The sequence below is a fragment of the Lepisosteus platostomus genome, chromosome 10 (genome assembly GCF_059453375.1).
Source record: "Lepisosteus platostomus isolate fLepPlt1 chromosome 10, fLepPlt1.hap1, whole genome shotgun sequence".
Taxonomy (NCBI): Eukaryota; Metazoa; Chordata; class Actinopteri; order Semionotiformes; family Lepisosteidae; genus Lepisosteus; species Lepisosteus platostomus.
Genome location: NC_142620.1, coordinates 12,128,565 through 12,155,634, shown reverse-complemented (window position 1 = coordinate 12,155,634; position 27,070 = coordinate 12,128,565). Strand labels below are relative to the sequence as shown.

General features: G+C 39.5%; 2 protein-coding genes across 2 annotated transcripts in view; both read right to left on the bottom strand.

Moving 5' to 3' along the window:
- itpka (inositol-trisphosphate 3-kinase A) overlaps positions 1 to 12,453 on the bottom strand; it is a 28,199-nt gene extending 15,746 nt beyond the window's left edge. The window contains exon 1 of the mRNA XM_088648208.1: positions 11,412 to 12,453. Within this exon, the coding sequence (XP_088504334.1) occupies positions 11,412 to 12,140 (729 nt within the window). The 5' untranslated portion in view covers positions 12,141 to 12,453. The remainder of the gene's footprint in view (positions 1 to 11,411) is intronic.
- A 7,466-nt stretch (positions 12,454 to 19,919) lies between these two features.
- ora6 (olfactory receptor class A related 6) lies at positions 19,920 to 22,110 on the bottom strand. Its single transcript, XM_088648206.1, has one exon. The coding sequence runs from the start codon at positions 21,426 to 21,428 to the stop codon at positions 20,460 to 20,462; it is 969 nt and encodes a 322-aa protein (XP_088504332.1). The 5' UTR covers positions 21,429 to 22,110; the 3' UTR covers positions 19,920 to 20,459.
- Positions 22,111 to 27,070: the final 4,960 nt, after the last annotated feature.

The following is a 27,070-nucleotide window of genomic DNA, read 5'->3' as shown; positions in this document are numbered from 1 at the left end:
GCACAAGAAATTTAAAAAGTTGAGTATTACATAAACAGAGAATGTCAATGTTTTTTTTTGCTCTGTGGGTCAACATTAGTTCACTCCTTTGCCTGCAACCCTTTCACCATGCTGATGTCTGTACTGACATTAAGCTGCAGGAGAGCTGCGACCTTCTGACAAAATGTACTGAGAAATACAGTGTTTGTACAAAATTCAAACTGTTTAATGGCTACAGCTTTACAATGACACAGCTACACCTGAGAGAAAGACACTGACGGTGGCTTCCAACAGACAACTGTTCTAAACGCAGATCAACATACTCAAATCACGTAATTACACCTGACACAGACAGCATAAGGATATTTAACTCAGCCTGCAGCAGAAGATTCAATGCAAACATCCAACATAAGTGCGTTTACAAGATCTACAAGATCTACACCTACATCATGTTTGTATGCATAATACAGCTATGGTGAAGATATAACAGCTATTATTTGGAGTAGTAACATTACATAACTAACATTCAAAAAATGTTTAGTTAAGCAGAGCAGCACTCGCTATGTTAAAGACACCACATCCTGAATTCCTGAACCCTCTCCTTCCAGTGCTTTGTGCAGCATGACCAGGACACCGTGAGAGCAAACAGCACTCTCTCAGCTCTGTGCTACAGTAGCTCTTTTTAAATAGCTACAGTATATCCTACAAAAGCAGGATTTCACATTTAACACATCTCCCCAGCTATTCTAAATGGGATAATGCCGATTAAAGCTGAAAGATCTGTCACTGTAATTTGTACACCACAAAACAGGAATCAATCCATTCCAGCAGCATTTTGTCCCCTGAAGCCAGTAGTAAAAGGCAATTTAGAAAAAAAATTAGGTTGTGGATCTCTTTCTTCTTGAACTTTAAGCTTGTTAACAGGTTTAGAAATCTCATGTGATTACGGGTGAAAACTGTCTTGATCGGGCTGAATTTCCCAGTCATCTTCATTTGCAAGAATGAAAGGAACTTTCTCGAATGAGTTGGCAAACACCTTTGTGAGAAACCTCAGTTTTAAAAACCCTCCCTTGTCAAAAGGTCTTGTTTTTGGAACCTGTTCCAACACCCAGCCCATGATAAGGCCCTACCCAAAGTTCCATCACCCACGTGTGTGCATGCCCACACAGGGTAAGACTTAAAGCAATTATTATGAAGAAACAGACATTTTAGTTTTTATTCACTGTTTGTCGTGGACATTGTACTCCCTCCAAATTCGTACAACCTTAACATATGCTTTGGTTATTTTCAAAATAATTATGGCACTGAAAAGTTGTTCAGGCCTATCTAACTGGTGATGAGTGGATAATTCATTACTCACTACATGGCAACTTCAAGGAACTTTCAAAATGCATACAGTATGTCATCTTTGTGCATCTTGTTGTTTTCAGCCCTTGTTTCACAGAGAAAACATGGCTCACCAGAGGTCGCTTATTTTCACAAATCCAGAATTTAAACAAATTGATAAGTGAGACCTTGAAATGTTGTTGTGAGCTAATTGGAGATTTTGCTTCGCCTGAAAACTACAGTCTCCAAGCTAATCTTGTAACTAATTTGCAGCCTTTGCACAGCTGTAATGGAATGCTTTGCAACACTCTAATCCACTGAACCCCTTTTCCCCAGAATTAAAAATCCTGTCAACACACCTCCAAAACAAAAATCACACTTTTTGTTGTATCTTTAACACAAAGCACTAATCCAAACCTTTCTAGAACCGTGCAGGAGACAGACCTATCTTCCAACTGTGAACTTGCAATACCATGTGGTGTATTAACCACAAGCCTTTAAGACTGGCACAGCTTTCAGGTAGTATAAATGTTTTTCCTAACAGCTTATGGAAATTCTCTGGTGCACATCAATTAGAACTTCTGCAAAGAGAAGAAGCACAGGGAACTTTATATCGAGTCTCTGGATCCACACCTGTCTCTGTTCTGCAAATATGTGGTTTTGGTTATCTGGAATCCCAGTATGGCAAGCATACTTTAATCCTCTTAAAATCTCTCTTGGGTAAATAACATAAAGGTCAGAGATGTGTAGGAAACACAAGGTCTTTTCGTATGCACTAATTTACCATATTTTGACCCCAAGGCATGCAAAAACTGCAACAACAATTACGTACTGTATCTGAGTGTGCCTGGCACAGCAAGAGTGTGGGTATGTGTGTGCTTAGACTGTGTGGTCTGTGTGACCTTCCCTTTCACAGTACTTTTTATGTTTCAATTTCCTTAATAATGTGTATGACAGACAGGCACAGAGCAAAAAAATACAGAAATTATGTGTACATATTTTCAACACTGTAAAAGACACAGAGTCATAATATAACTTCCAAATATGCAATGAACTATGACTAGAAGGTTTTACTAATCATCTTCAATGTAACATAAATTCTTCCCCAGGACTGGTCATCAACTGAGACATTTTACATTGATAATAAGAATAAAGGACTGCAAAGAAAGATGTTTTTAAAAAGCAAACCATATTTTCCTAAAAGGTCAGTGAACAAGGTACAGTATTTCCAAGCAGCTCATTTGTAACATTACTGTGTCTATTGGTTGACTTAAATTCAGTCTTTTCTGTAACAGTCATGTAAACATTCAAGGTCTACAAAAGATTGACAGTCAATTTTATAAAGAAGCTATTTGATTTTTTTAAACAAAAATACCTGTTTAAGGACTTAAAAATAAGGATATTTAAAAATAAAACACTATTCATTTTATCTGGTGTGTTTAACACAGTGTTTTGGTACAATCTCCATCCAATCAGTTTTTTTTTTCTTTGAATTGCTTGCTCATTTAAAAACAGTTGAATTATTGATTTCTTCCACATTCAGTTATTTGCTTTCTTTTCCATTATATTGCATTACATAAGACATGGCTGGTTCTTCATGTTTGTTTTTCCAGCTTGTGTTGTCGATCATCCAGTAAGCGTCTCAGTGGGTGCAAAGTATAGATTTTTCTATGCCATTTACTCCCAGGGTTGAAAAGTATTTTCACAAACTGTTTAGGGGATATACAGCATGCTGTATCTACAGTACATGACCTGAGAAAGACAGGACAAATGCAAGCGCTGCTTCTGCTGTGCATGGGATTGTGAGTGTCTGTAGCACTGCAACAAGACCTCGTTTACTGAGATATTTTCCCTGTGTGTTCTTCATAGTTTACATATAGTTTTTATCAAGAAAGTAGTTTTTGTTCTTAATGCTGACACTCTGTATTGAAGCCAATCATAATCTAGCAGCACTTATGCAGAGGAAAAAAAGCTCTGTTTATCACAACAGCATCAAAGGGAAAGTATTGACTAGAACAAAACAGAATATTATTTATGTCAGACTATATAAGCAATTTAAGTATTGCATTTCTAAATATACTATAAATATTTAATACCTAGTGTTAATAAGTGGCTTTGGCTGAAACAGCCAGTGTAGCCTGCAGCAGAAGCAGTGTAACCTACTGTAATATAATTCCTTTGAGTCTGGAGGGCACAAACCTTGGGGCCAAAGCTGATGCCTTTTAAAGAATACTGTGTGCTGCTACTGTTTTGTGTGTGGAAAAAAACAAAGTAGTATTAGTAGATAGATAGATTATTAGTATTAGTATTGCTTTTGTTTAATACTCTTTAAAATACATTTTAAAACTGAGGAAGAGCAGACAACAAGCTCAAATGTGGTCTTTAAAATACCTGAAACAATCAAGAGTTTAGAGGACTAAAGGTTTTAGATGTGTCTTTGTGGTTGCCCACAACTTAAGAAAGGTTGCAAATGAGAGGTAAATAATAACCATCTTGTTTACTTGGTTATTAGTAGCTACAGTAATTGATCTGAGGATTCAGCCTTTTCTTGAAAGAAGCCAGAATATTGTCCGCGTATCTTCATAATTACAGTATACTAAAATCTTGGTTAAATTATAAAAAGTTAGGATTTCATTAAACTCTGTTAAGAAGCAAAGAAATTTACAGCAGATGTAGCTGGCTTCATGCCTACATGCTGTTGTCTGGGCACTTTGTAATCCTTTGCTTTTGGTTGGTTCACTCAGTTCATGTCTGTGTGAATATACCTGATGTTCGTCTTGGTAACGCTGCCCCAAGGTCATGCATTAGACACGGATGTCAGAGGGCTTTGTTCAGGGTGCTATCATTTTGCCTTGCCTTTCTGCTGGTGCCGATTGTGTGGCACAAACAATTCAAGCATAAAGGACAACAGAGAGCCACACAGAAACGTTTCAATCAATAAGAAACAAATACCCAAGAACCTTTCTGGTTCTTTAAAAAATAATAGGAATTTCCTGCAGTGAGGACATTTAAAACCTTGTATCTCCAAAAAGAGAGAAAACAAAAGTTGTCCTTTCTGAACTAAACTTTTAAATGGGTACTTCTCTAATCCTGTATGTCATTATTTTGCTGATGTATACACATGTATACACAATACAAAATAATTCACAGAACAAATGTACATGCCAATAAATATTGCTAATACTTTATTATATAATGACAGGTTTACCCCCCATTTAATATAATAAATCATACAAAAACAGTATCTTTAATTGCCCTTGACGGGTATTTCTGTTGGTCTAAAAATTAAAAAAACACTTCCTAAATATAGAGCACAGCAGAGGAAGTGAGAGACACATGTGGTGCCTTCGACCTTTAAAATCTTCACAAGCTTATTGGTGTAAACAGCAAAGGAAAAGATATATTTGTGATGACATTTACATTTTAAAAGCCTACATTGCAGACTTCTTTTATTTTCATAGTCAAATTGAGGTTGTTGGGGTTTTTTTTCCAAATCAATCCTTTAAACCAACTCAAATATTTTTAAAGGGATTCAGTAAAAGTGCAAAGTCGAGTCTATAAATGATATTTATGATGTGTAAAAAATTATCTTTCTTAAAATATAATAATTTGAGTGATTTCTCTTCTTAAATGAAATTGATTTTTCCTTCTTTCAAGCATGTGGCATCTAAAAAGTATAGAGAATCATGGCAGAAAGTATAAAAACATTCTTTGTAAATTCTACAGCAAATCACTGAGTCATTGACAAAAGTATATACACCCTGCATCTTAAATAAGTATACTAATAAAAAGTAACTCTCAGACAGTATCCTGCCTGAACAATTATCCAGAATTCTGTGAACTTCTTAGGTGTCAATAATGAGGTTTATTTTGATTTATTTTGTTTACATTTCTTTCTATTTTTGTAATATCTCTGGGTTTCTCACTGTTATCAGCCTAATTAATACAGTACATGTATTTGGAGCTAAAGGCCAGGTCATAGCTTTGACCTTCATCACTCAATGCTGTGCTGAGATTAACACAAGTAAATGACAACAATATCCTTGTTTGTAGCACAAGCTGATGTTTGCCATTCTGAAAAACAAGAAGGAGAATACAGACACGCTTCAGAGCAGTAGTTTGAGTTTAACAGTGGACGCACAAAGCATTGGCAAAGCCACCAGCACGAGATTTGTGTCAAACAAAAGAGAACTGTTCATGCCAACCACACAGCGTCCCCAGATACCACCAACACCTCCCCTCCCCGTGGAGCAGAAAACAGGGACAGTGCTGATTCAAGCTGAATTAAGCCACAGAAACATAGGAGCTGAATTCCACTGCACAGCAAGAATCCGTGCGGAGAACTCACTTCTGAGGCTTTTACCAGACATCACACTGGGCAGACTTAAAGAAGTATAATCAATATATTAAAAGGGTATAAGCATTGGCAAATCCTATATCTACACTGAAATTCTCTTCTTATATATAAAGTATTATAGATATATTGTATATACTGTATCTAGATACAGATATATTTTTGTATATCTATACATGCCTGTGTATATATAATATATATATGTTTTTACGTGTTTACATGTTTATAAAATATACATATACAGTATATTATTATAATTGTGTATTATTATATACTGTGTATGTGTATTATATTTACGCCATTACAGCTGAGACATTCTAAAAAAATGAGTCCTATTTTGTCATCAATGAAGTATTCTAATAAAAGCATGAACTTCATCTGTGCAATTGTAGAACCAAAAATTAACTACTGTACTTTGTATCTGTGAAAGAGAGAGTCTTTATTATTCAAGGGGGGGCAAGTTGTTTAAAAAAAACAACAGGAAAAACAATATACGTACCTGTCTGCATAGAAAGTCAAGTGTTTAGTAACAATATGGCTACAGGTACGAATGAGAATTAGCAAGCAAAAAATGTAGCAAGTTATCTGCTCCATTTTATAGTATTCGGCTATCTGTTCAAGAGTGGGGTCAATGCTGTAAAAATACTAGACATGTGATAAGTGTGAATATATTTATACACTGGAAAGTATTAAAATATAACAAATGTTGTTGGTTTCAGTGTATACACTGTACTGTATATATACACATAAAGAAAAAACAGTAAAACAAAAAAGCATGGCAGAAATATGTTAGAAAGGTGTATGTTTCTAAGAGATTTTGATTTTTAAAATCAAGGCTAGGTGGCTTGTTATGGGTTAGTAAGATTTTGTTCCCTGTGCTATATCCCAAGAATAAAGAGTGAAAATACATTCTCACATTAGGACAGCACTGCAAAGATGCAGTTGTTTGCCTACAGTCCACCAGTCGCAGTCAACCCACAAAATTCAGCTGAATGGTTTGCATAGACAAATCCGGTTTGTCCAGCAAAGTCAAATATTGAGTGACTGTCACTATAATAAGCAGAATGAGGATGTAAGTTTATCCCTTTGAAAATAAGTTAAACTCGTGCTTAACAACAGAGAAAATGTAAATCACCTCAATTTTCACAGCTCCTGTGTGTTGTAACCACACTAAACTGTACTGACAAAAACATTGTTTGGTGGGACTATCAATGTGTCCTGACAACAACTACACTATATGAGCTGTCTGCACTGCTGGGTACCAATCAGGTTTTTAAGTTCAAACATGTTTCCCCTTTCTCAAGACGAGAAATGGCATTTTCACAAAGGGGAAACACCTATTAACAAGACCACTTACTATAACCAGAAGAAACCTCCTTTTAATAAGTAGAATGGTGTTCCAGCCCATTACTTCTCAGTTCAAGCACCAAGCACCGGTGCCAGTAGGTCTTCAGCTGTCCTGTGAACATGCTCTGCATGTAAAGGATATATTCAATCTTTGCTTCCGATACACTTTTAAACGGTTCTGTTTCGCAACCCCTTCAAATGCCACAAGTGTAAAATTAACTGCAGCTTTCATAAACAAGACAGAACAGGCTGACGTATAGGAAGTAGAATGGAACATTGTCTCTCTTCTAACTTGGAATGGAAATCCTTCTGCGTTCCACATCTGTAACAGAGCTACGTCACAGTCTTCCACCAGTTCCTCTAGGGACAGAAGTGTTGCCCATTGTCTTTAGTACAAAAATAATTACGGATCTTCAAAAAGAGGGTTGCCCAAAATGTCCTCTTTCCTGCAGAGATGCAGCGAAGATATTACCCCCTTTTGTTTTATGTGCCTTGCTAGACTCTTGCACGTTTGTAGAAATAATTTTTAAAAAACTCTCCCAGTGGGATCCAAGAAAAATGATTAGGTACAAAAAACAGCTTTTGTTTATTTTTACTGCATGAAACACCCAGAACACTTAAACATATTTTATGATATTGACAGACAGTTTAGAAAATAATCTTCATGAGGCATGAAATGTATGAAACAGAGCAGATGTAATGAAATTAAAGAATTTACAAGTTACTGTTAGCACTGAATAATGTCCAGTCCTATCTCTGGGAAAAGGCTACTTGAGGTCTGCTCTGCCTTTAAAAAGGAAAATACAGGTGACATTTACACACAACTTTAAATGAGGCATATAACAACCACACACTTCCTGGTGGGTGTTCTTATCAATCTTATCAATCAATCTTATATTGATTTTAATTGAAGTAACCCATCCCCAAAAATCACAAGAAGCTGCTGCTATCTCAAATAGACCCTGGTGCCAGTGACAACATCAAAGGGAGGAGGGATGAAATATGTTTTCCTCCTCTCCTGGTACCCCAACATTTCCTCCAACAACCTCCTCTCGCCCCCCATCCTGAAAGCAAAAAACAAAAGACTGGGCCCTTTCTTTTAACAAAACCATGACTGGTCTTATTACTGGTATTATTATGTCCAGCCCAGCTTTATCCCCTCCAACTAACAAACACACTGAGTGGATGTTGGTTTTGCCAGTGCTTACTGTACAAGTTTTAATCTTCCACTTGGCAGTGTGAAGAATAACTAGATTTCAGAACTCTTGTGGACATAACTCTTTTGAGGATGAGGATACTTCTCTTTAGTCTGTGATAAAGATCAATATTCACACAGCAAACACCCACCAGGAAAGTGTAACAATCCATGTTCTCTTAAACACCCTGATCACCTCCAGTTCATCTGGGAAAGTAACACATGTTTAGCCAGAAATTACATCTTCTGATGAGCTATTACATTAATATAGAGCCTCACTCTCAACATTAGGAATGTCCAGAAACATAAACCACTTTACTACATAGAAATGTGCCTAAAAATCATAATTTCACACCTTTGTTGTTAAAGGTAATTATAAAGTAACTGATTTAAAACCCAAAACACATACGAAATTGAAAGGAAATCTAATGTCTATAAACCTGGAAGCAGATAATCAGTGACTGCTGCAGAATATTATAAAAGCCAATACTGTACCTGCTGATATGCAAATCTTGCTTTTCAGTAACCACAAGCTATTGAGCTACAAATGCTTTCAATTCTCAGCCGCTTTGCCTGAACTAAACAAAAATCAAATGGGATTCAAATGAGGTTAGTCAGTCACATAATTTGAGTTAAATACAGGGCCTTTCAAATGCACTGAAAATAATCAGGATACGGTAAAGTTCCAGTCTTCTTGAGTGCCCCTGCAGGCACTGTATATTGTGCAGGCAGTTATTTTGTGTATAGTAAAATCATGAGTACAAAATTCCATCCATCCATTTTCTAACAGCCTCTTCCAATGCAGGGCTGCAGAACAGCCAAAGCCTATCCTTGCAAGTAACAGGCTCAAGGCAGGATACACCCTGGACGGAATATCAATTCATCACTAGGTACACGCAGACACAAACACACACACCAAGGCCAATAATCCCTGAAGTGTATTAACCTACCAGTATGTTTTTGGAAATAACCAAAGCACAGAGGAAGAACATATAAACTCCACACACACAGATTCCCAGGTACGGAATTGAACCCAGAGCCAGAGCACTGTAAAGCAGCAATGTTCACTCACAGTGCCCACCAGTGTGAAACAATTCAACATTACACATTACATCTTGTTTTGGTAGTTCTGACCTGTGATTTTCTAGTGCATGCACAAACAAAATGTCTACATAGCTAAAACATGATCCTACTTGATAGTAATTGTAAGAACTTGACATGAATGTAAATTATCACTTATTAATGGTGTGTGAGACAGTGAAGAGAATGCAGTACATCAGACGGGTCTTATAATGGTACAGATCACTTTTTTTCTCACAGTGTTGCACAGAATACAGGTGGGCTGTCTTTTAAGTAAATCATCATTCTTGTTATTTGAGTCCATGTTCTAAGGCAGCTTCATAAGCCAAACAGTGATTTGATTAAGATCCCAAAACTGTTTCAGAGATTTTTGTTTCAGCTGAAAATGGGCTTTCAATTCTCAGTAATGTAGTAATGCACAACTACTTCAAAATGATCATTTAATTCTCAACTTAAAAAGCCCAAACTAATCAATTAATTTAGTATACTACACTGTGAAATATCAAAGAAACTTTAAAGTATTTCATATACTGTACAGTAGACCTACTTTATATATCTTATATATTGAAAAAATACTTTCATAGCAAATGCAGTTTTAAGATTTTGCATACATTGCTTACAAATATACATTTACATATTAACGTAACGTATTCAGACAAGTTAAAACATTTACATGTTTGTGTCTTTTCAAGTGTTGCTGATTTGGTGGTTGTCAGCCTGTAATTTACGTGTTTTGAATACCTTCCAGTGTTAAAAGGGTAAGGCTCTTTTCCCAGATCTGACCTGGCAAGCTTTTCTGCCACCAAGGCCCACTGCTGGATTTGATCTGTGGGCAGCAGTTATGTTAATATTAATTAACTCTGGCTGATTCACAATGCTGTGGGCAATATAGGACACAGGTAGTAGGCCCCAAACTGTGTAGGTGTGTAGTACTGTATGAGCAGCGTGCTGCATATAATCAAGGAATACAAGTGCCCTACCTATAACAAATACTCCTGAAATCAAACAACACAAAAACATATTTATCTGCTTGCATGTCTATCTGCCTATCTGTCTGTCTGCCTCCAGTTCATTACAGCTGCATGTCATATGTCCCCACACAGCCATAGCCCTGTGTGTTCCAGGTGTTAAGGAAAGAAGGATAATGCAAGTTTGCTGTTTCCAGGTATCTTAGCTGTAACTTTATGCCAGTTTGACAGTGTTGCTCTAAACGTTGTCCTCCAAACTGAAAAAAAAAAATTACGCTGACTAGAGGGCATTCAGTGTCTTCAAGCTGTTCTACGGATCCCAGTCCTCATCTTTGTGGGGGAGTTTCAGAATTCATCATTACATAACATGTCAGTGCTCTTTCTGGAAGGAAATTTAATTTAAAACCTTAAGACATCAGACAAAAAAATGAAAGAGGAATCTGCTCAGCCTCTTTAAATTCAAAACGTTCTTTGCATGAACGGTCTGTGTGAAGTGAGCGCACTGTCTTCTCGTTTAACACATCTCATTAGTGGTTAATTGAGAATACAGACTGTCTTATTGAGGATGTCCAATCTATTCAATCCATTAACAATGTGTTTACGGCAAAAACGAAGAGGACTTGTACCTTATAAAGACTTGCCACATCGAGCACTGAAACCCACAAAGCAACGCTGCAGTTTCACATCAACAATATAACGGGAATAAACATATCTAAAGGGAAAACCGAATCTTGCACTCTGGATCTTCTTGTTTTGTTAATATTTAATTTCAGATGCAGCAGAGAAGCTCTTTGCTCCCGTAACTTCAAGTTAACTTCGAGTTACGGGAGCACAGTTCCCCCATTTTTACTGTATTATTTGTTATTATAGCTATGCAGGACGGCAAAATACCTTTCCGGGAAGCGAAATAAAGTGATCAGCATTTCTGATTATCGCACAATCTGGTGAGAAAGAGTTTTATAAAATCACTTTAAAACAGTTCAGCACATACGCATAAACGTTTGTTCTTTTAGTTAAACAGGTTAAAAGTACAGTGTTACTAGTCGTTTCATCTCGTTTAAAATATCTCTATTCAAATTAAGGTTCACACGATTTAAAGGCAGTCAGGATTCCCCCTAGCAAATTAATGCAGTAAGAAGGGATATTAAAGAAGATAACTTACTATGCCAGTGTCTTCCACTGGTTCCAAAGTAACAATGCCTTTACTCTTGGTCTCGTTGTCACTAAGAATGTCATCTTCGGATTCTTCAAAGACCGAGGACCCGGTTGAAGAAAGCGAGGAGTTCGACAGCTTTCGGCGCAGAGGCCCATTAACATCGCCCCAGTCTTCCTCCTGCATCTCTCGGGGGCACCCGCCGCCCTCGGGGGTGATCGTCACCTGGGGCACGCGGTGGTTATTCAGCCCGTTCCATCCAGCAGGTGAGCTGCCCCTGGCCTTGCCCGCCGCGCCGCTGCCGAGCTCACCCACCGGCGAGCCCCCGTTGCAGCCTTCCGTCACCTTGCGGCTGGCTCTCCTCTCCTTCAGAGAGCCGGTCCCGCTGCTCCCATGCCCACTCGTTTGGCTGAGCTCCCTGGTAGACCTTCGCCGTTCTTTGGGCATGTGTTTGCCTGGGTTGGCTTGGTGAGGGCGGCGAAGGTTGCTGTCACTTTTGCGGGGCTCCTCGAACAATGATCTGAGCTCCACCACGCTAACTCCAGTTATTTCATGGCATATGAATTCCGTCCGCTTTCCAGACTTCAATCCAGCATTTTCTGTCACTGAATTGGCGAAACTACGCTGTCTTGACTTGCTGCTTCTGCGAGAGCTGACGGCTGTCCCTGAGAGTATTTCTTGATTGCTATCTCGCTGCGTAGTGGGATCTCCACTTGTATCGCCGTATGTGTGGAGCATAGCGACGACGCGGTTTACATGGGGTGTCTTCCTTGTTTTGCAAAACACTTTTTTTTCTGAGCAAGTTTCTTTCGATTTTACTTTAATGCCTTGCAGACAAGCTGAAGCGCGTTGCTACTCGCTTTGCGGGTTTGCAGCACTTCCTCGTTCAGTCTCGCACAAGTGAAGAATGTACATTATGCTAAGGCTGTGCCAGCGCCACTTGCTATCTTGAAACAATCACCAGTCTATGTAAACAGCCTTTGGGAAACCTCGCTCCTGAAGTACTGACTCACACTTAAGCAATCCCCTGCCTCAAAATGACAAAGGAGGGCAGACCTTTGAGTGTTAGTAACTCGATTTCTACGTTTTTCGGGCGGCGTTCTAAATGTTTCTTTAGTATGCGGAATGAACCCATACTGTATTAAAAAAAACAGCAAATAAAAAGCTGATTCGGTTTCTTCTTTTCTCCTATTCCCAAGGCGAAAACGCACAGTCACTGTTTCTATGTCATCAGATTGGTGAGGGGGAGTGTAAGCGGTCCCTTCCGATATCTATTCCTCCCACATTATATTTCCAGCGTAAAAGGTTGAAGATCTACCTATAATGGAATGCAAATTTCAGAATTTGAAAGACTTTTTTTCCCTAAACGGGTGGATCTGCACAGCATAATGCTTCCAATGCACACATAAGGTCGGCTCCATTAATATTCAAAACGAGCAAGACATCATCAGCCAAATCAACCTCGTTAGTTTTGAAACTCCTTTGCTGTTTGTGTTCTCGGTGATGGAAAGCTGCAAACTAAACCCTTCACCAACCCACGTCATTGGCACAGTGAAAAAGGCCATACCAGTGTACCATGTTCACATTTCAAAATACAACGATGCACCAGAAATGAGGTTTTGAAGCACATGGCGTGACCCTGTTCTGTGACGCATTTTCATGAATATTAATGGAAGAACTGACCCTCGTAGTCTTAAAGGGTGAAGACGACGTGGGGACACGATACAAGTTTTCAAAATCCTCAAAGGTAAACAGTGAAAAACGAACCACAGGGCCCAAGTGGAAAGTATGTGAAAGTGCATTTAAAGCCGAGAACAGTAGACATTTCCTTAACCAAAGGGTGGGAGTAGGGAGCAAGCTACCCACTCAAGTCATTGAAACTGATATCCTGGCTTCCTTCAAGAAACAGCTGAAACCTTTCGATCTATGAGTTATTAAGTACCAAAAGGGCTAAATGGTTGGAATGACTTCCTCACTGCTTTTATTGTAATTTACTTTAATTCCTTTCTATTAGCAACTCTTCAATCTCCAGGGCAGTTGCCCACACTGATCCACTTTAATGGAATGTGTGACCACCGGAAGAAAGGATGTAAAGTCATTAATGATCATAAAGAGAACATAGAGGAAAGGGGAAATGTCCAACATTCTCCACATACCAAATTATCAGACCAGCATAAACAGAATAAAGTTTCTCCCCCTTTTATATTTATATAAAACCAGTTTGTGTCCACCCACGGCACGGCTATTTTTTAAAGCCAGAATTTTTTTTTTTTAATGTCAGAATTCCCACTCTAAACGAATTCCACTCTCATCTGCTTGTCGTCAAAACATCTACAATACTGCCACTGCACTTATTGCACTGTTGTTTTTTCATTAGAAATGACGATTTCACCAGTGGGTGGCACAATGGCGCAGGGGTGAGCATGCCGCCTTACAGCCCTCAGGCCCTGCATTCAATTCTGGACCTGGGGTGCTATTTGTGTGGAGTTTGTATGTTCTCCCCTTGTTGGTGTGGCTTTCTTTTGGGTGCACTGGATTTCTCAAACACAGTCCAAACACATACTGCTACTAGTAGTTCAGGTGGGTAGCTGCGTCAGCATGCGTAGGCTGCAAAGGAACAAGTAATAGGTTTATTCCATGCTGAAAAAAAGAAGAGAGAAAACACAACGTTTCGGCCGTGGAGCCTTCTACAGGTGTGAGAGAGACAGGGCAGTAGGCAAAGGTAATGTAGCGGGAGAACAAAGGCTGGGAGGGAGGAGGAGTGAGAAGCGGGAGCAGGGGACAGAAAGAGAGGCCAATCAAGGGGTGTGAAGTCAGAATAGGTGTAGAGAGGTGTGAAATGAAACTTCCAATGAATGGAGAAAATTTAAAAGAAGAGTAGTCTGTCGTTAAGAGAAGGAGGGAATGTGTGATCCTAGCTGCAGGGTAAGTTTGGTTTCAGTAGTCTTTCTGATGTATGAGTTTGGAAAACCGTCTTTGATACTGCTACTGTAGGTTAAGGGGCTCCTAGAGTGTGTGTGTTTGTGTCTGTGTTTGCCCTGCAATGCACTGTCATCGTGTCCAGGCTGCGTCCTGCCTTGTGCCTGTTGACAGACTCTAGCTCTCCTGTGACCCTGAATTGAAAGATGTGGTTAGAAAATGATTGGATTGATTTCAGCAGCGTCAGATTTAGAAGGAGCATCTTACTGATAGTCGTGTTTTCCTATAATGTTATCCAGGTGTCTCCAGCTCTTGAAAAGCCAAATTCTGGAAACTATTACAGAAATCTTTAAATCTTTCATTTCCAAGACTTGGAAAATGTTCTTATTATCTATTGCAAGTCACTTGTTGTATTACTTAGAAATCATTTACAACAGAAATTGTCAGCTGTCAAAGACCAGAGTTCCCATAATTAAGTATATTACTTGCTGAATTGAACAGTAACTCACTAGCATTCCCATATTATACAAACAGATGATTTGTTTCTATACATATGAAACAAATCATCGGTGTCTTTAAGACACTGAATTGGATATCTCCATTGCCTGGTCTGGCATTATGTATTGAAAGCTTTATGTCTTTCCTTGCATAAAGCACTAGGGTGTCACTAAGGTTTCTATGCAGTTTACCAGGTAACACTCAGCTACGGTAAGTACATAACTAACTTGTTTGGCACAATTGCCTTAAAATACAGACATTAAGCAATTTCTGTATCATCAGGACAGTGATTTTCTTGGTTCCATGGCACTAAGTGAACAGAGAGCACATACAGTACAGTTACTCCCTCATCCCGGATGAGTTTCCCCCTCGGCCACACTGGTCCTCTTTCGTACTGCTGGTTGGACTGGAGCAACTGGGATAAAGTACCTCTTGGCTCAAGCAGTTTCTGTAGTGGGGACTTAAGCCCACAACCACAACCCACCAGTTATGAATCCAGAGACTCTTCTGTACATCACCCCCATACTATGGACTGAAGCATAATTAAATTCTGTGTTCTCTAAATAAATACAATAATAATTCAGTGTATTTTACACTTCCCATTAGCCCCCAGCTATGGTGGGCAACTCGGTTCATGTGGGAGTCAAGTTCTTGCATCTACAGAGATTATTAAGTCATGGTGAGGTAATACAGACACTCAGGCTGTTTATATTAATGTTAACAAAAAAAATATATATATTACTTGCTCTGATAAAATGTCAGCTAAAATTGTAATCTCTTGTTCATAATATTTACTTTACCTTTGTGGAATATTTAGGCTAGAACCTCTCAGATCCAGACCTTGCTGTCATTTGTCGACTGCGTTCCAGTACTGTACATTGCAGACATTGAAGTATTACACTTATATAGCGCTTTTCTGGACACTCCACTCAAAGCACTTTACAGGTAATGGGGTCTCCCCTCCATCACCACCACCAATGTGTAGCATCCACCTGGATGATGCAACAGCCACCATAGTGGGCCAGAACACTCACCACACATCAGCTATCAGTGGGGAGGAGAGCAGAACACCTCTTCCAGCAGCAACCTTAGTTTTTTCTCCAGGAGGTCTACCATACAGGTACCAACCAGGCTCACACCTGCTTAGCTTCAGTGGGTTGCCAGTTGTGAGTTGCAGAGTGATATACAGTAGCTGCTGGCTATATCATATTGAATGTATAAAGTCCATAATAAATCCTAAGGGGAAAGTCACTCTTTGTGAAGCTTGTTTAGGAGTGCAACTAAAAATTGGTAAATCAGGAGTTGAAAAGGGAAGTACCGTAAATACAATACTATTTGAAAAGAGGATGTGATTCCATTGAGAACCACTATCACTAAGGAAATCACCAGTTCAGGCAAACGTTGTTAATTCAAACCCACCATAATTGTAAGCCAAATCCCAATATGTAAAGGATTGAAAAGGTCTTATAAAAATCTACAAGGGGCAGTCTGCAGACATTGTCGTGTTTCTCATTTCATCACCACTAAAAGAAATTCTCATTGTGAGGAGAAATTTCCATTTCATAAAGTAAGAAAAATCTCTCAGCTGTGTTTTTCCACCTACTGTATACAGTATGTTAGTCTGCATAGAGAAAAAAACTCACACGTGTATCAATAATGAAGCCGACAGATGATTGGCAATTTGAAATTAGATTTTTTGAAAACCTGTTTAACATAAAGGAATGTTATGGCACTGTCTGATTACCTCTGTTTTCTCCCAGGAGAGAAGAATATCATTTTCATAGTTCTTGCTGTGGACTCTTTGAATCCAAAAGCCATAACACTGATCATGACAGAAGTACAGCATTTACAGTAGGTGAACAAGAATTTATTTTTATGTCCAGGTATTGCAGCTTTCTGCCAAAGACAACAGAACAGCTTCGTCAGCACATTAAAATGATGCCTGACTGGAATACAATGGGCAACTGTAAATGGAAATATCACATCTCTCTTGGACCAAAAATGAATGGCTCACCATTTTTCATATGCCTATACACAGTATCAGATAATACAGGACTTGATTAGTGTTAGCTTTTGAGTAGTGTATTTTTCCTTGCCTATGGTGCCCAGCATTTAGTTTGGTTTCAAGCTTATGATTCTGAGAATCATTTCCAGGCAGGTACAGTATACTGTATAGCTGTAGTTGGACAACATTTCTGCCATTAGTAAAGGTAAATTAAGCAGTTATGAGTTTTCTTTTAAACCAAGTGTTCAGGTTGTTTAGCTATGTAAAAAGTGTCACATGGAAATAGGTTTCATAATTATTGGTATCGGAAATACAGTAATCATACTTGTGAACTGCCAATTTTGGTGCATTTCATAATAGTGCTGTTCTGTGACCTTCAAAAAATGTACTGTAAATAACCCAAGTGCTTCATTTGTCATGTGTTTTGCTAGGAAGATCAGTAATGTGTTAGCGTTAGGTAATTTAAGGCATAAGGCAGTTTATTACTAAGAAATCCTTAGCAGAAACTATGTACTGGCCAAATTTCCTATTAGCCTTTACCAAGCACGGCCTCCTAATAATTCCCATCTATGAATTGGCTTCATCACTCTGTTCTCCTCTCCACTGATAGCTGATGTGTGGTGAGTGTTCTGGTGCACTATGGCGGCCATCGCATCATCCAGGTGGGTGCTGCACATTGGTGGTGGTGGAGGGGACCCCCATTACTTGTAAAACCTTTGAGTGGAGTGTCCAGAAAAGCACTACATACTGTAATTGTAAGCAATTATTATTATTATTATTATTATTATTATTATTATTATTATTATTATTATTATTATTATTATTATTATTATTATTATTACTGAAGCAATGTGAGTGCTATATACTGTATACTGAGGGAGGTCTCACGTAATGTCTCAGTGAATTGGAAGTTCAGCTCCAAGGTGAGGTCTGAGTTGTGACTTGGTTAAGTCACTTAGCTAGAGTTTGCAAAAAAAAGGACAACATACTATTTGGAAATAATACTAAGAGTTACTCACTGCAATTCAGCATGAAAAAAATACAATCTAGTTACGGGAACTGGGAAGAGTTATTTAAAGATATTTGCTATTCCTGGTTTCTAACACTTGAATTGGATTATGACTTTTCCCAGCAAAGTAATGGAAAACAGAGTCAGCTGTAGAGTCTTTAATAAAATGATTAAATGCTCAGTGGAAATTTCAAATCTGAGAGGCACCAGAGACAGCATTTCAAACCATTTCCATCTGATCTATTATTGTCATAGCTAAAAACAAAGGAAACCGGAAAGAGATGGAGGAGAAATAGCTTTGGTAAACCTCAGATGTTTAGATTTTCAGAATGCAGTGCTGTACTTGGTAATTGGTAAGGAGTCAGGGTAAGGCCAAGGTCATTAGAGCAAAACAAATAGAAAGCCTTAAAATGATCAGTCCGGTACCTGCACAAGAAGGCTTACATCGAAATAAACAGAAGGACCCTTTCACGGGACGTCACTGCATAGTCAAAGGTGTGACTGATCTTTTCTGTCATCACTTACAGTACTTGTTCTACAGGGCTGGGCGGCCCTTCCTTCAGATTATATATAACTACCCCATTAGTCACAGCAGTGCATTAGTCGAGAAATCAGATTTCGAAATGCCAACTCGGTTTGTTATACTTGTCTGCAAATACTGGCATGCAGTCAAATGGATACAGACCCCTTGCAAGCCGTACCTTTATTGCACAATTACAAAGCCAGTCTCCTCTGAGTCACAGACACCTCTGATTAGAAGTTTTCTAGCAGCAGTAGCAGCCATGAAAGCAAACAGATGGCCGTGCCAGGCTCTTAAAGCTGCCGCTCTCTCAGGTCTCCAGCCCCTATGCCGAGCAACCATTTACAGAAACGGCAAGCACAGCCCCAGGGAAGGTGGACCAGCCTCCGCAGCTCCGAACAGAACGGCTTCCACCTCAGTTCTGAGAGAGATCACAAGTCAGCTCGAAAACAAACCCCCCCCCCCCCCCCCCCAAATCTATTTTGTGTTTTTTGGGCATGGCAATCAGACAGCAAAGCAGGAAATGCTTGACATGTTGATTTAATAGTAGTTAATAAAAAGAAAAGCTAAGAAATCCTTGCAATAAAAGCAGACAATAATATTGTATTTCTCCTCACTTGATTTAATCCAAGTCCAGTCCTCTCTCTATTTTTTTATTTTTCTTACAGTCATCTGTATCATCTGTATGCAGTTTGCAAAGCTATAAAGATCCCTCCCACGGTATTAGTGGTATTGCCATTTGCTATTCTGAGCAAAGTGTTCCTGCTGTGTTCCTTAGCCAGAGGGTTAGGCGTTGGCACACCTAACAATTGAGTTTAAGAAAAGTGAATTGGAAATGCCAGTTGCAGTGCACAGGCCAACAAAATGCAGTACAACACAGAAATGTCAGTCAGCTAAAGTTCAAAATCTCTGTACCGGGCTTTGTAACAGAAAGGAAGTTTTGTGATAGAGATCTAAATCATGTGTTTTATGTAGGCTCCCTTTTTGAGCGCTACAACAGAACTTTAATCTCTGGGAAATGGGAAGAATTCAGATAACTCTGGCTAGTGGTCAAAACCTGTTGCCATGGTGATAAACTTCACCTATCCATTTAGTGGAGGCGTCTTTGTACTTGATGCAGACTCAGTGGTTTAACAAGCTGGGGAGACTTTGGCACAAAGATTAATGCCAAGCTTTGGCACTGGATATATTTGGTGTTTGATGTGTAGAATTTAGACCCCTTATTTATGTGCTGGATGAAAAGTAGTCAATGCACCTTCTTGTATAGCACAAAGGACTTTAGGACAAGTCAAGTCACTACAATAATATCCTCAAATGGGCACTTAAGAAATACTAATGTGTGGGTCGGCTCTCTTCCGCCTAGTCCACGTTTTGTGTCTAGTGCCCTCTAGTGGCTATCGGGAAGACTGCTCCTAGGCAATTAAGACAAATGTTTTTAAATTCAAGAAAAAACAATCGTCGGTCATCAGTATAATAGGAAAGACAATACCAGGATGAATGGAAAATCAATTATTGTGGAAATAATGGAATGTTTTCTTTCTATGTAACCTATATTTCTACATAGCATTCAGTGTATTAAATGAACAGCATACTTTATTTTCTCTTTATTACTGCTAACGTTTATTTTAATTGAATGAGTCAATGTAACTGATGATAATTATGTGTACATGTAACAAAGTATATACAGTAAAACAAAAAGGCGTTGGTGCAAAACACCCTCAATAGTTTTTTTTTTTATATGCATTCTGGCTGTATATGTATAATAAAGACAGAAAAAAACTAAATGCCACAAATCAATACAAACATTATTTAATAGTAATATTAATTCATTTTCATTATGAGATGAAAAAGAGCAATTTTAGTTCTGTGGTGCAAAACATGTCATAGATCAAAACATACATACTTTCTTGATTTTCCAGCCAAAATTTTCTTGGGTCATTGTTATTTGAATTTTGATTATAAGTTTGATTACATTCTATGAGATTTCTTTCAGAACAACTGGTGGAAAAAAGAGTACAACAAGTTCCAATTCTATTTCACAGACAACACACAAGACAAGACAAATGTTCTACAGTACACATTACCTCATTCCCTCCTTACCGGTTTCTACTGGTTCCACTTTGCACACATAGAGTGTTGCCTATATAAGCCACAAGCAGAGAAAGACAGGCAAGAAAGAACTTTGACAATCTGTCTGCATGAGAAGATGTTAGTTCCAATTCCATATACGTAAGGACTGATAGTAGTGTAGGTGGTAACAATGAAGAACTCAATTTCTGACCAATTGTCCATCTTAGATGAGTCAAAAGCTAGGTGAAGTACCAGATACGTAATCCAGTCTAGCTGGAAGATACACATTGCTGCCAAGACAGTCTTGGTGCTCTTAGAGAAATAAAGGTTTTGATGATGATGATGCGAAGAGTCATACACATCGGATACAGTTTTCCGTCTGTGGAGGAGAACCTTCAGAATGAGTCCGCTGGTTGCTGTGATGATGAGGAGTGGTATCAGATTGGTGAACAACAGGAACAGTGTCTTGTAGATCAGGTTGATGGCTGGGCAGTTTATTCTGGGGCACTGGAATGGGTCTATGAGGAAGTTTCTTGACCTAGTGTGATTATCCACACGCTCATCACTTTCTATGAAATAGCCAGGCAGACAGAAGCAGAAAGACAGAAACAAGCTCATTCCACTCAAAGCCCAGGCCGTGCTGGTGTTGTCCCAAGACGTTGGCAGGTTACCCCGAGCCTCTGCATGCCTAAGCTTCTGGTAGCGGAAGACAGATATTAGTACTGTAAAGAAAATGGTTGCTGTCTCTCCCAATGAGGCCATGAACCTCAGGATTTTGAAGGACCATTCTTCTAGGCTTTGGAGTGCGAGCCTGGTCGTGATGTCAAAAATGCTCACCAGAAAGATGCCTTCTAAATTTGAGAAGCTCAGTCCCAGTAGAAATATTTCAAAGGTCTTCATGTGGGAATGACTAAGAATTGAAACTACTAAAGTAATGTTTCCTATGATCCCTACTACGGAGATCAGATACCTGAGCACTAGGAGCACAGGGTTCATTAAATCCATTTGATTTAAATCCTTAAATAGTTATATTGCTGTCTGCTATACTTCTTCTGTCTCAGCGTTTCTCCTCTTAGATGTACCTGTTGTGTTCTAGAGGAAATGGGAATAGCTTTACCACCAACACCTTTTTAAAACATAAAAAAACAGGTGAAGCCTATTTGTTCTCCTTTGTTTCCCCTTGGAGGACGTCAGATGTTGATTTCTTGTTGGGTTTTGAGATTTGCAAGCTGCATGTTCATTATGTGAAACAGCACAGGAAGCTGGGGACTGGGAATCACACAGCTGTACATTGGAGTTTCTAAATTTTCAGACTGAAATTGAAATAGTGAGAGGCTGATATTCTACATTTTAAATGCAACCATCACAATATAACCCCCTGTTTTTTGGAAAAAAAAAATAGTCATATTTGTTTTTTTTAAGGTTGAAACAATGCAGTTTTGTGGACATTTGTCTCCGCATTGCTCTCCAGTACCTGAGATGTCATGACACCCCAAAGGCCCCTTGTGAGGAAGGGATGTACTTACACAAGGACCCTGGGGTTACCTTTGCCATCACCACAGGTTAGCAGAGCCCTTCTGTGGATGAATGTTTTAATGAGAGTGTTCTATTTAGTGTCAAGATTTTATTACGCTCTGTTGATTCAATTCTGAAATTCATCTGCTCATTATTGTGCCTAGTCATGCGGAGGCCCTGTGGAAAACAAACAACAAAATAACAAAGAAAGGTATGGACAATGATGAAAATAATTCATAAAAACAAATCTTATCAATGGTTATCTCATACACAGTATGTAAGCTAACAATATACTTTCCACTGTAGATAATACAAAGACAGAATACACATAGCTTTCTTAACTAGGTACTGTATTTATGTTTAATATTAATTGCACATTCAATTGATTCCAACCTTTCTTTCAGAACAGTTAGAGGGAGAAAGAAACCCAACAACTTCCAATTCAATTTCAAAAATAACACAAAGAACAGTACAGAAAACCTTGACGCAACCTCATTCCTTGCTTATTCATAAGAATATCTAATTTTCTTAGATCTTAGATGACAAATTCTGGCTAGCATTAGTACCTGCTACTATACTATACTAATAGTAGCAATCATTACGGTAATTAAATTAATTAATTGGTGAATAATTTAATTTCCCCCTTGATTCTCATACGGAATCAATGATTGATATGAAAATTGAAGTACAGTGCCTTGCGAAAGTATTCGGCCCCCTTGAACTTTTCAACCTTTTGCCACATTTCAGGCTTCAAACATAAAGATATAAATTTTTTATTTTATGTGAAGAATCACCAACAAGTGGGACACAATTGTGAAGTGGAACGAAATCTATTGGATTTTTGAAACTTTTTTAACTAATAAAAAAATGAAAAGTGGGGCGTGCAAAATTATTCGGCCCCTTTACTTTCAGTGCAGCAAACTCACTCCAGAAGTTCAGCGAGGATCTCTGAATGATCCAATGTTGTCCTAAATGACTGATGGTGATAAATAGAATCCACCTGTGTGTAATCAAGTCTCTGTATAAATGCACCTGCTCTGTGATAGTCTCAAGGTTCTGTTGAAAGCGCAGAGAGCATCATGAAGACCAAGGAACACACCAGGCAGGTCCGTAATACTGTTGTGGAGAAGTTTAAAGCCGGATTTGGATACAAAAAGATTTCCCACGCTTCAAACATCCCAAGGAGCACTGTGCAAGCGATCATCTTGAAATGGAAGGAGTATCAGACCACTGCAAATCTACCAAGACCTGGCCGTCCCTCTAAACTTTCAGCTCAGACAAGGAGAAGACTGATCAGAGATGCAGCCAAGAGGCCCATGATCACTCTGGATGAACTGCAGAGAACTACAGCTGAGGTGGGAGAGTCTGTCCATAGGACAACAATCAGTCTTACACTGCACAAATCTGGCCTTTATGGAAGAGTGGCAAGAAGAAAGCCATTTCTCAAAGATATCCATAAAAAGTCTCGTCTAAAGTTTGCCACAAGCCACCTGGGAGACACCCCAAACATGTGGAAGAAGGTGCTCTGGTCAGATGAAACCAAAATCGAACTTTTTGGCCACAATGCAAAACGATATGTTTGGCGTAAAAGCAACACAGCTCATCACCCTCAACACACCATCCCCACTGTCAAACATGGTGGTGGCAGCATCATGGTTTGGGCCTGCTTTTCTTCAGCAGGGACAGGGAAGATGGTTAAAATTGAGGGGAAGATGGATGCAGCCAAATACAGGACCATTCTGGATGAAAACCTGTTGGAGTCTGCAAAAGACCTGAAACTGGGACGGAGATTTATCTTCCAACAAGACAATGATCCCAAACATACAGCAAAATCTACAAAGGAATGGTTCACAAATAAACGTATCCAGGTGTTTGAATGGCCAAGTCAAAGTCCAGACCTGAATCCAATCGAGAATCTGTGGAAAGAGCTGAAAACTGCTGTTCACAAACGCTCTCCATCCAACCTCACTGAGCTCGAGCTGTTTTGCAAGGAAGAATGGGCAAGAATTTCAGTCTCTCGATGTGCAAAACTGATAGAGACATACCCCAAGCGACTTGCAGCTGTAATCGCAGCAAAAGGTGGCTCTACAAAGTATTAACGCAAGGGGGCCGAATAATTTTGCACGCCCCACTTTTCATTTTTTTATTAGTTAAAAAAGTTTCAAAAATCCAATAGATTTCGTTCCACTTCACAATTGTGTCCCACTTGTTGGTGATTCTTCACATAAAATAAAAAATTTATATCTTTATGTTTGAAGCTTGAAATGTGGCAAAAGGTTGAAAAGTTCAAGGGGGCCGAATACTTTCGCAAGGCACTGTATGTGTTTCATACATAATGGCAGACAATACCATTCAAAATATGTGGCCAGAGTGTAACAATTCAACATGACATGAAATATATTTCTCATATTAGCTTAAACTGCTTGTATTGTGAGGGGGAATATCCTCTCCTTGGCTTGTTTAGTTTACTACTTACTGTATATGTAGTGCAATCATACTATGCAGATATTTAGTTTTTTAGCTCTTCTGCTGCTGTCCCTCTCTTCCAAGAGGGTCTCCTTAGGAGCTGGATTACCTGACATTGAGAGCTCTGTTCTCTAACACAAAGATTGTGATATTGATTATCCTGACATCTGCTAGGTGGCCTCTGATCTCCATGTCCAGGACCTTGTTCACAATATCAAGGACTTTGACCTCAGCTTCTGGGGTTAAGCCAGTTCTTAGAAGGATAGAACGCAATTGCAACCTTGTTCCCTTGGAGCTAGACCTAAACCCCCATTCCTTTTGCTCTGCCACCATAAGCCTTCCACCGGAGAAAGCTTGTATCAGGTTGTTGGAGATTCAGACCGTTGCTAGGCAGCAGCTGTGTTAGAGTGCCAATGTGGCCAGAGTAGCAGTCTTGGCTGCAGAATGCTGGAGTCTGGGGCTCTTCAATGGCAAACTGTCTGATGTGGACAGGGCCTCCATGCTCCATGTCCTCACCAGACTGGGACACAGGCTGTGTTAGGGTGAAGGGGTCCTATCTGCCTCAGTCCCCTGGAGCCTTCTGCAAGCCCTGGGCTCACAGCTGCCCCATGAAGGGAAAAGTTCATCTTCTCACCACTCAGTTCCTTTGAAGCGCTTGAAACATGCAACCTCATGATCAGCGGTTTTCCTCTGGGACCTCTTCACAGTCCAACTGGCACTTACAAGGTCCCACTCCCAGCAACATGCTGTTGCAGTTTTTTACCTTGAAGATGGTGTTTCTACTGGCCCTCGTGACTGCCCACAGAGCAGGCAAGCCTCGGGCTGTGAAGGTCAGAGAGGCATCTCTACCTTTGGCACTAACTTTACCACAGGCTTCCTTGAGGCCCAGCCTGGTCTACTTGCCCGAAACGGTAGGTGACCTGTTCTGACTTTCCGCCCTGTGACAGTCGTGACAGACCTGGAAAAGCCCCCTCTTCTGCTTCTCCAGTTCCTGTGCAAGGCCCGGACATCAGACATGCCTCTCTGTCCTGTTCCTGGGACTCCGGTGGCAAGACACCTCAGCCAGAACTCGCTCTGAATCTATGTCGTTTTCCACTGGCTCACCGTTCACATCCATCTGGCATAAGAGACTGTGGCAATCTTTGCCACCTCCACTTTTCGATGCATTCCAGAGGAGCCCAGTGCACTTCCTGGGCTCTCCTCGATGGCACACAACTGAAAGATACTGCACCATGATGACACAAGCCTTGCTTTCCACGTGGGCCGGATTCTATGTCCTGAACATGCTGGATGCCTCACGTTCCTCATTCAGAGCCAGGGTTTCACAATGCCCTTCTCAAGCACCAAGAACATCCTTAAGCTTGTGCCCACTATACTTCAATCATTTTATGATCAGATTGTCAGTAGGGCAGGTGATCCAACATATTTCAGTTGAAAAGGCTGGTATCACTCCAGTTAAAAAAAGAGCAACCCCCTTGAATGCACAAATTACCTGTATAAGCACATTCAGCCTTTTACACACATCTTTTGCAATAATGCAATCCTTTTATGTACATGCATGGAAATATAAAGTACTGTATTCCAGATGAATATTTTGGCATCACCCAGTAAAGAAATTGAGGCAGCCCTAGTGAGTATGTATTAGCTGTATAAACAGAACATAATCCAGTTTGTATTTGTTCCAGAAGTGGTGTTGTGGGGTTGAAGTGGTACACTCTGTGTGTGTGTTGAGTAGCATGCTGCCTGCATTGTTAATATAAACCACAGAATAATAAATAATGCACAAAACCTTATCAGTGATTGGTACTTGGATTGGTACAATGGGGAAAACGAAATTATTCACCAATTTATTATTAGTAACAGAATTATTATTATTAATATCAATAATAACAGTAGTAATATAATAATAATTGTTTACATATAGCACTTTTCTGGACACTCCACTCAAAGCACTTTAAAGGTAATGGGGACTCCCCTCCACCACCACCTGGATGATACAATGGCAGCCATAGTGTGCCAGAACGATCACCACACACCAGCTATCAGTGGGGAGGAGAGCAGAGTAATGTAGCCGATTCATAGAAGGGGATTAGTAGGAGACCATGATTGATAAGGGCCAATGGGAAATTTAGCCAGGACCCTACTCTTTTCGAGAAATGCCCTGGGATTTTTAATGACCACGGAGAGTCAGGACCTCAGTTTTATGTCTCATCCGAAGGACGGCGCCTGTTTACAGTATAGTGTCCCCATCACTATACTGGGGCATTGGGACCCACACGGACTGCAGGTTGAGCAACCCCTGCTGGCCCCACTAACACCTTGTTACAGCAACCTTAGTTTTTCCCAGGAGGTCTCCCATCCAGGTACTGACCAGGCTCATACCTACTTAGCTTCAGGGGGCTGCCAGTTGTGAGTTGCAGGGTGATATGGCTGGCGGTAAATGGCTGCTAGTATCAGCATGCTTATATATAACTATCTGTCAATACTATCTATCAACAGCGGTTTCAAATTAAATCGTCTTTTAAAATAAGACCAAGACAAAGTGCACATTTACAAATGCATGACATGGTTTTTAACATAATTACCAATATTACATTAACACCGTTATTTTGTTAATTCAATTATCATCTTTGCATTTTGTAAAACTAAGAGGATTTACAAATAAA

Coding starts and splice junctions, on each gene's coding strand:
- ora6 (XM_088648206.1), bottom strand. CDS start 21,428: ATGGATTTAATGAACCCTGTGCTCCTAGTGCTCAGGTATCTGATCTCC.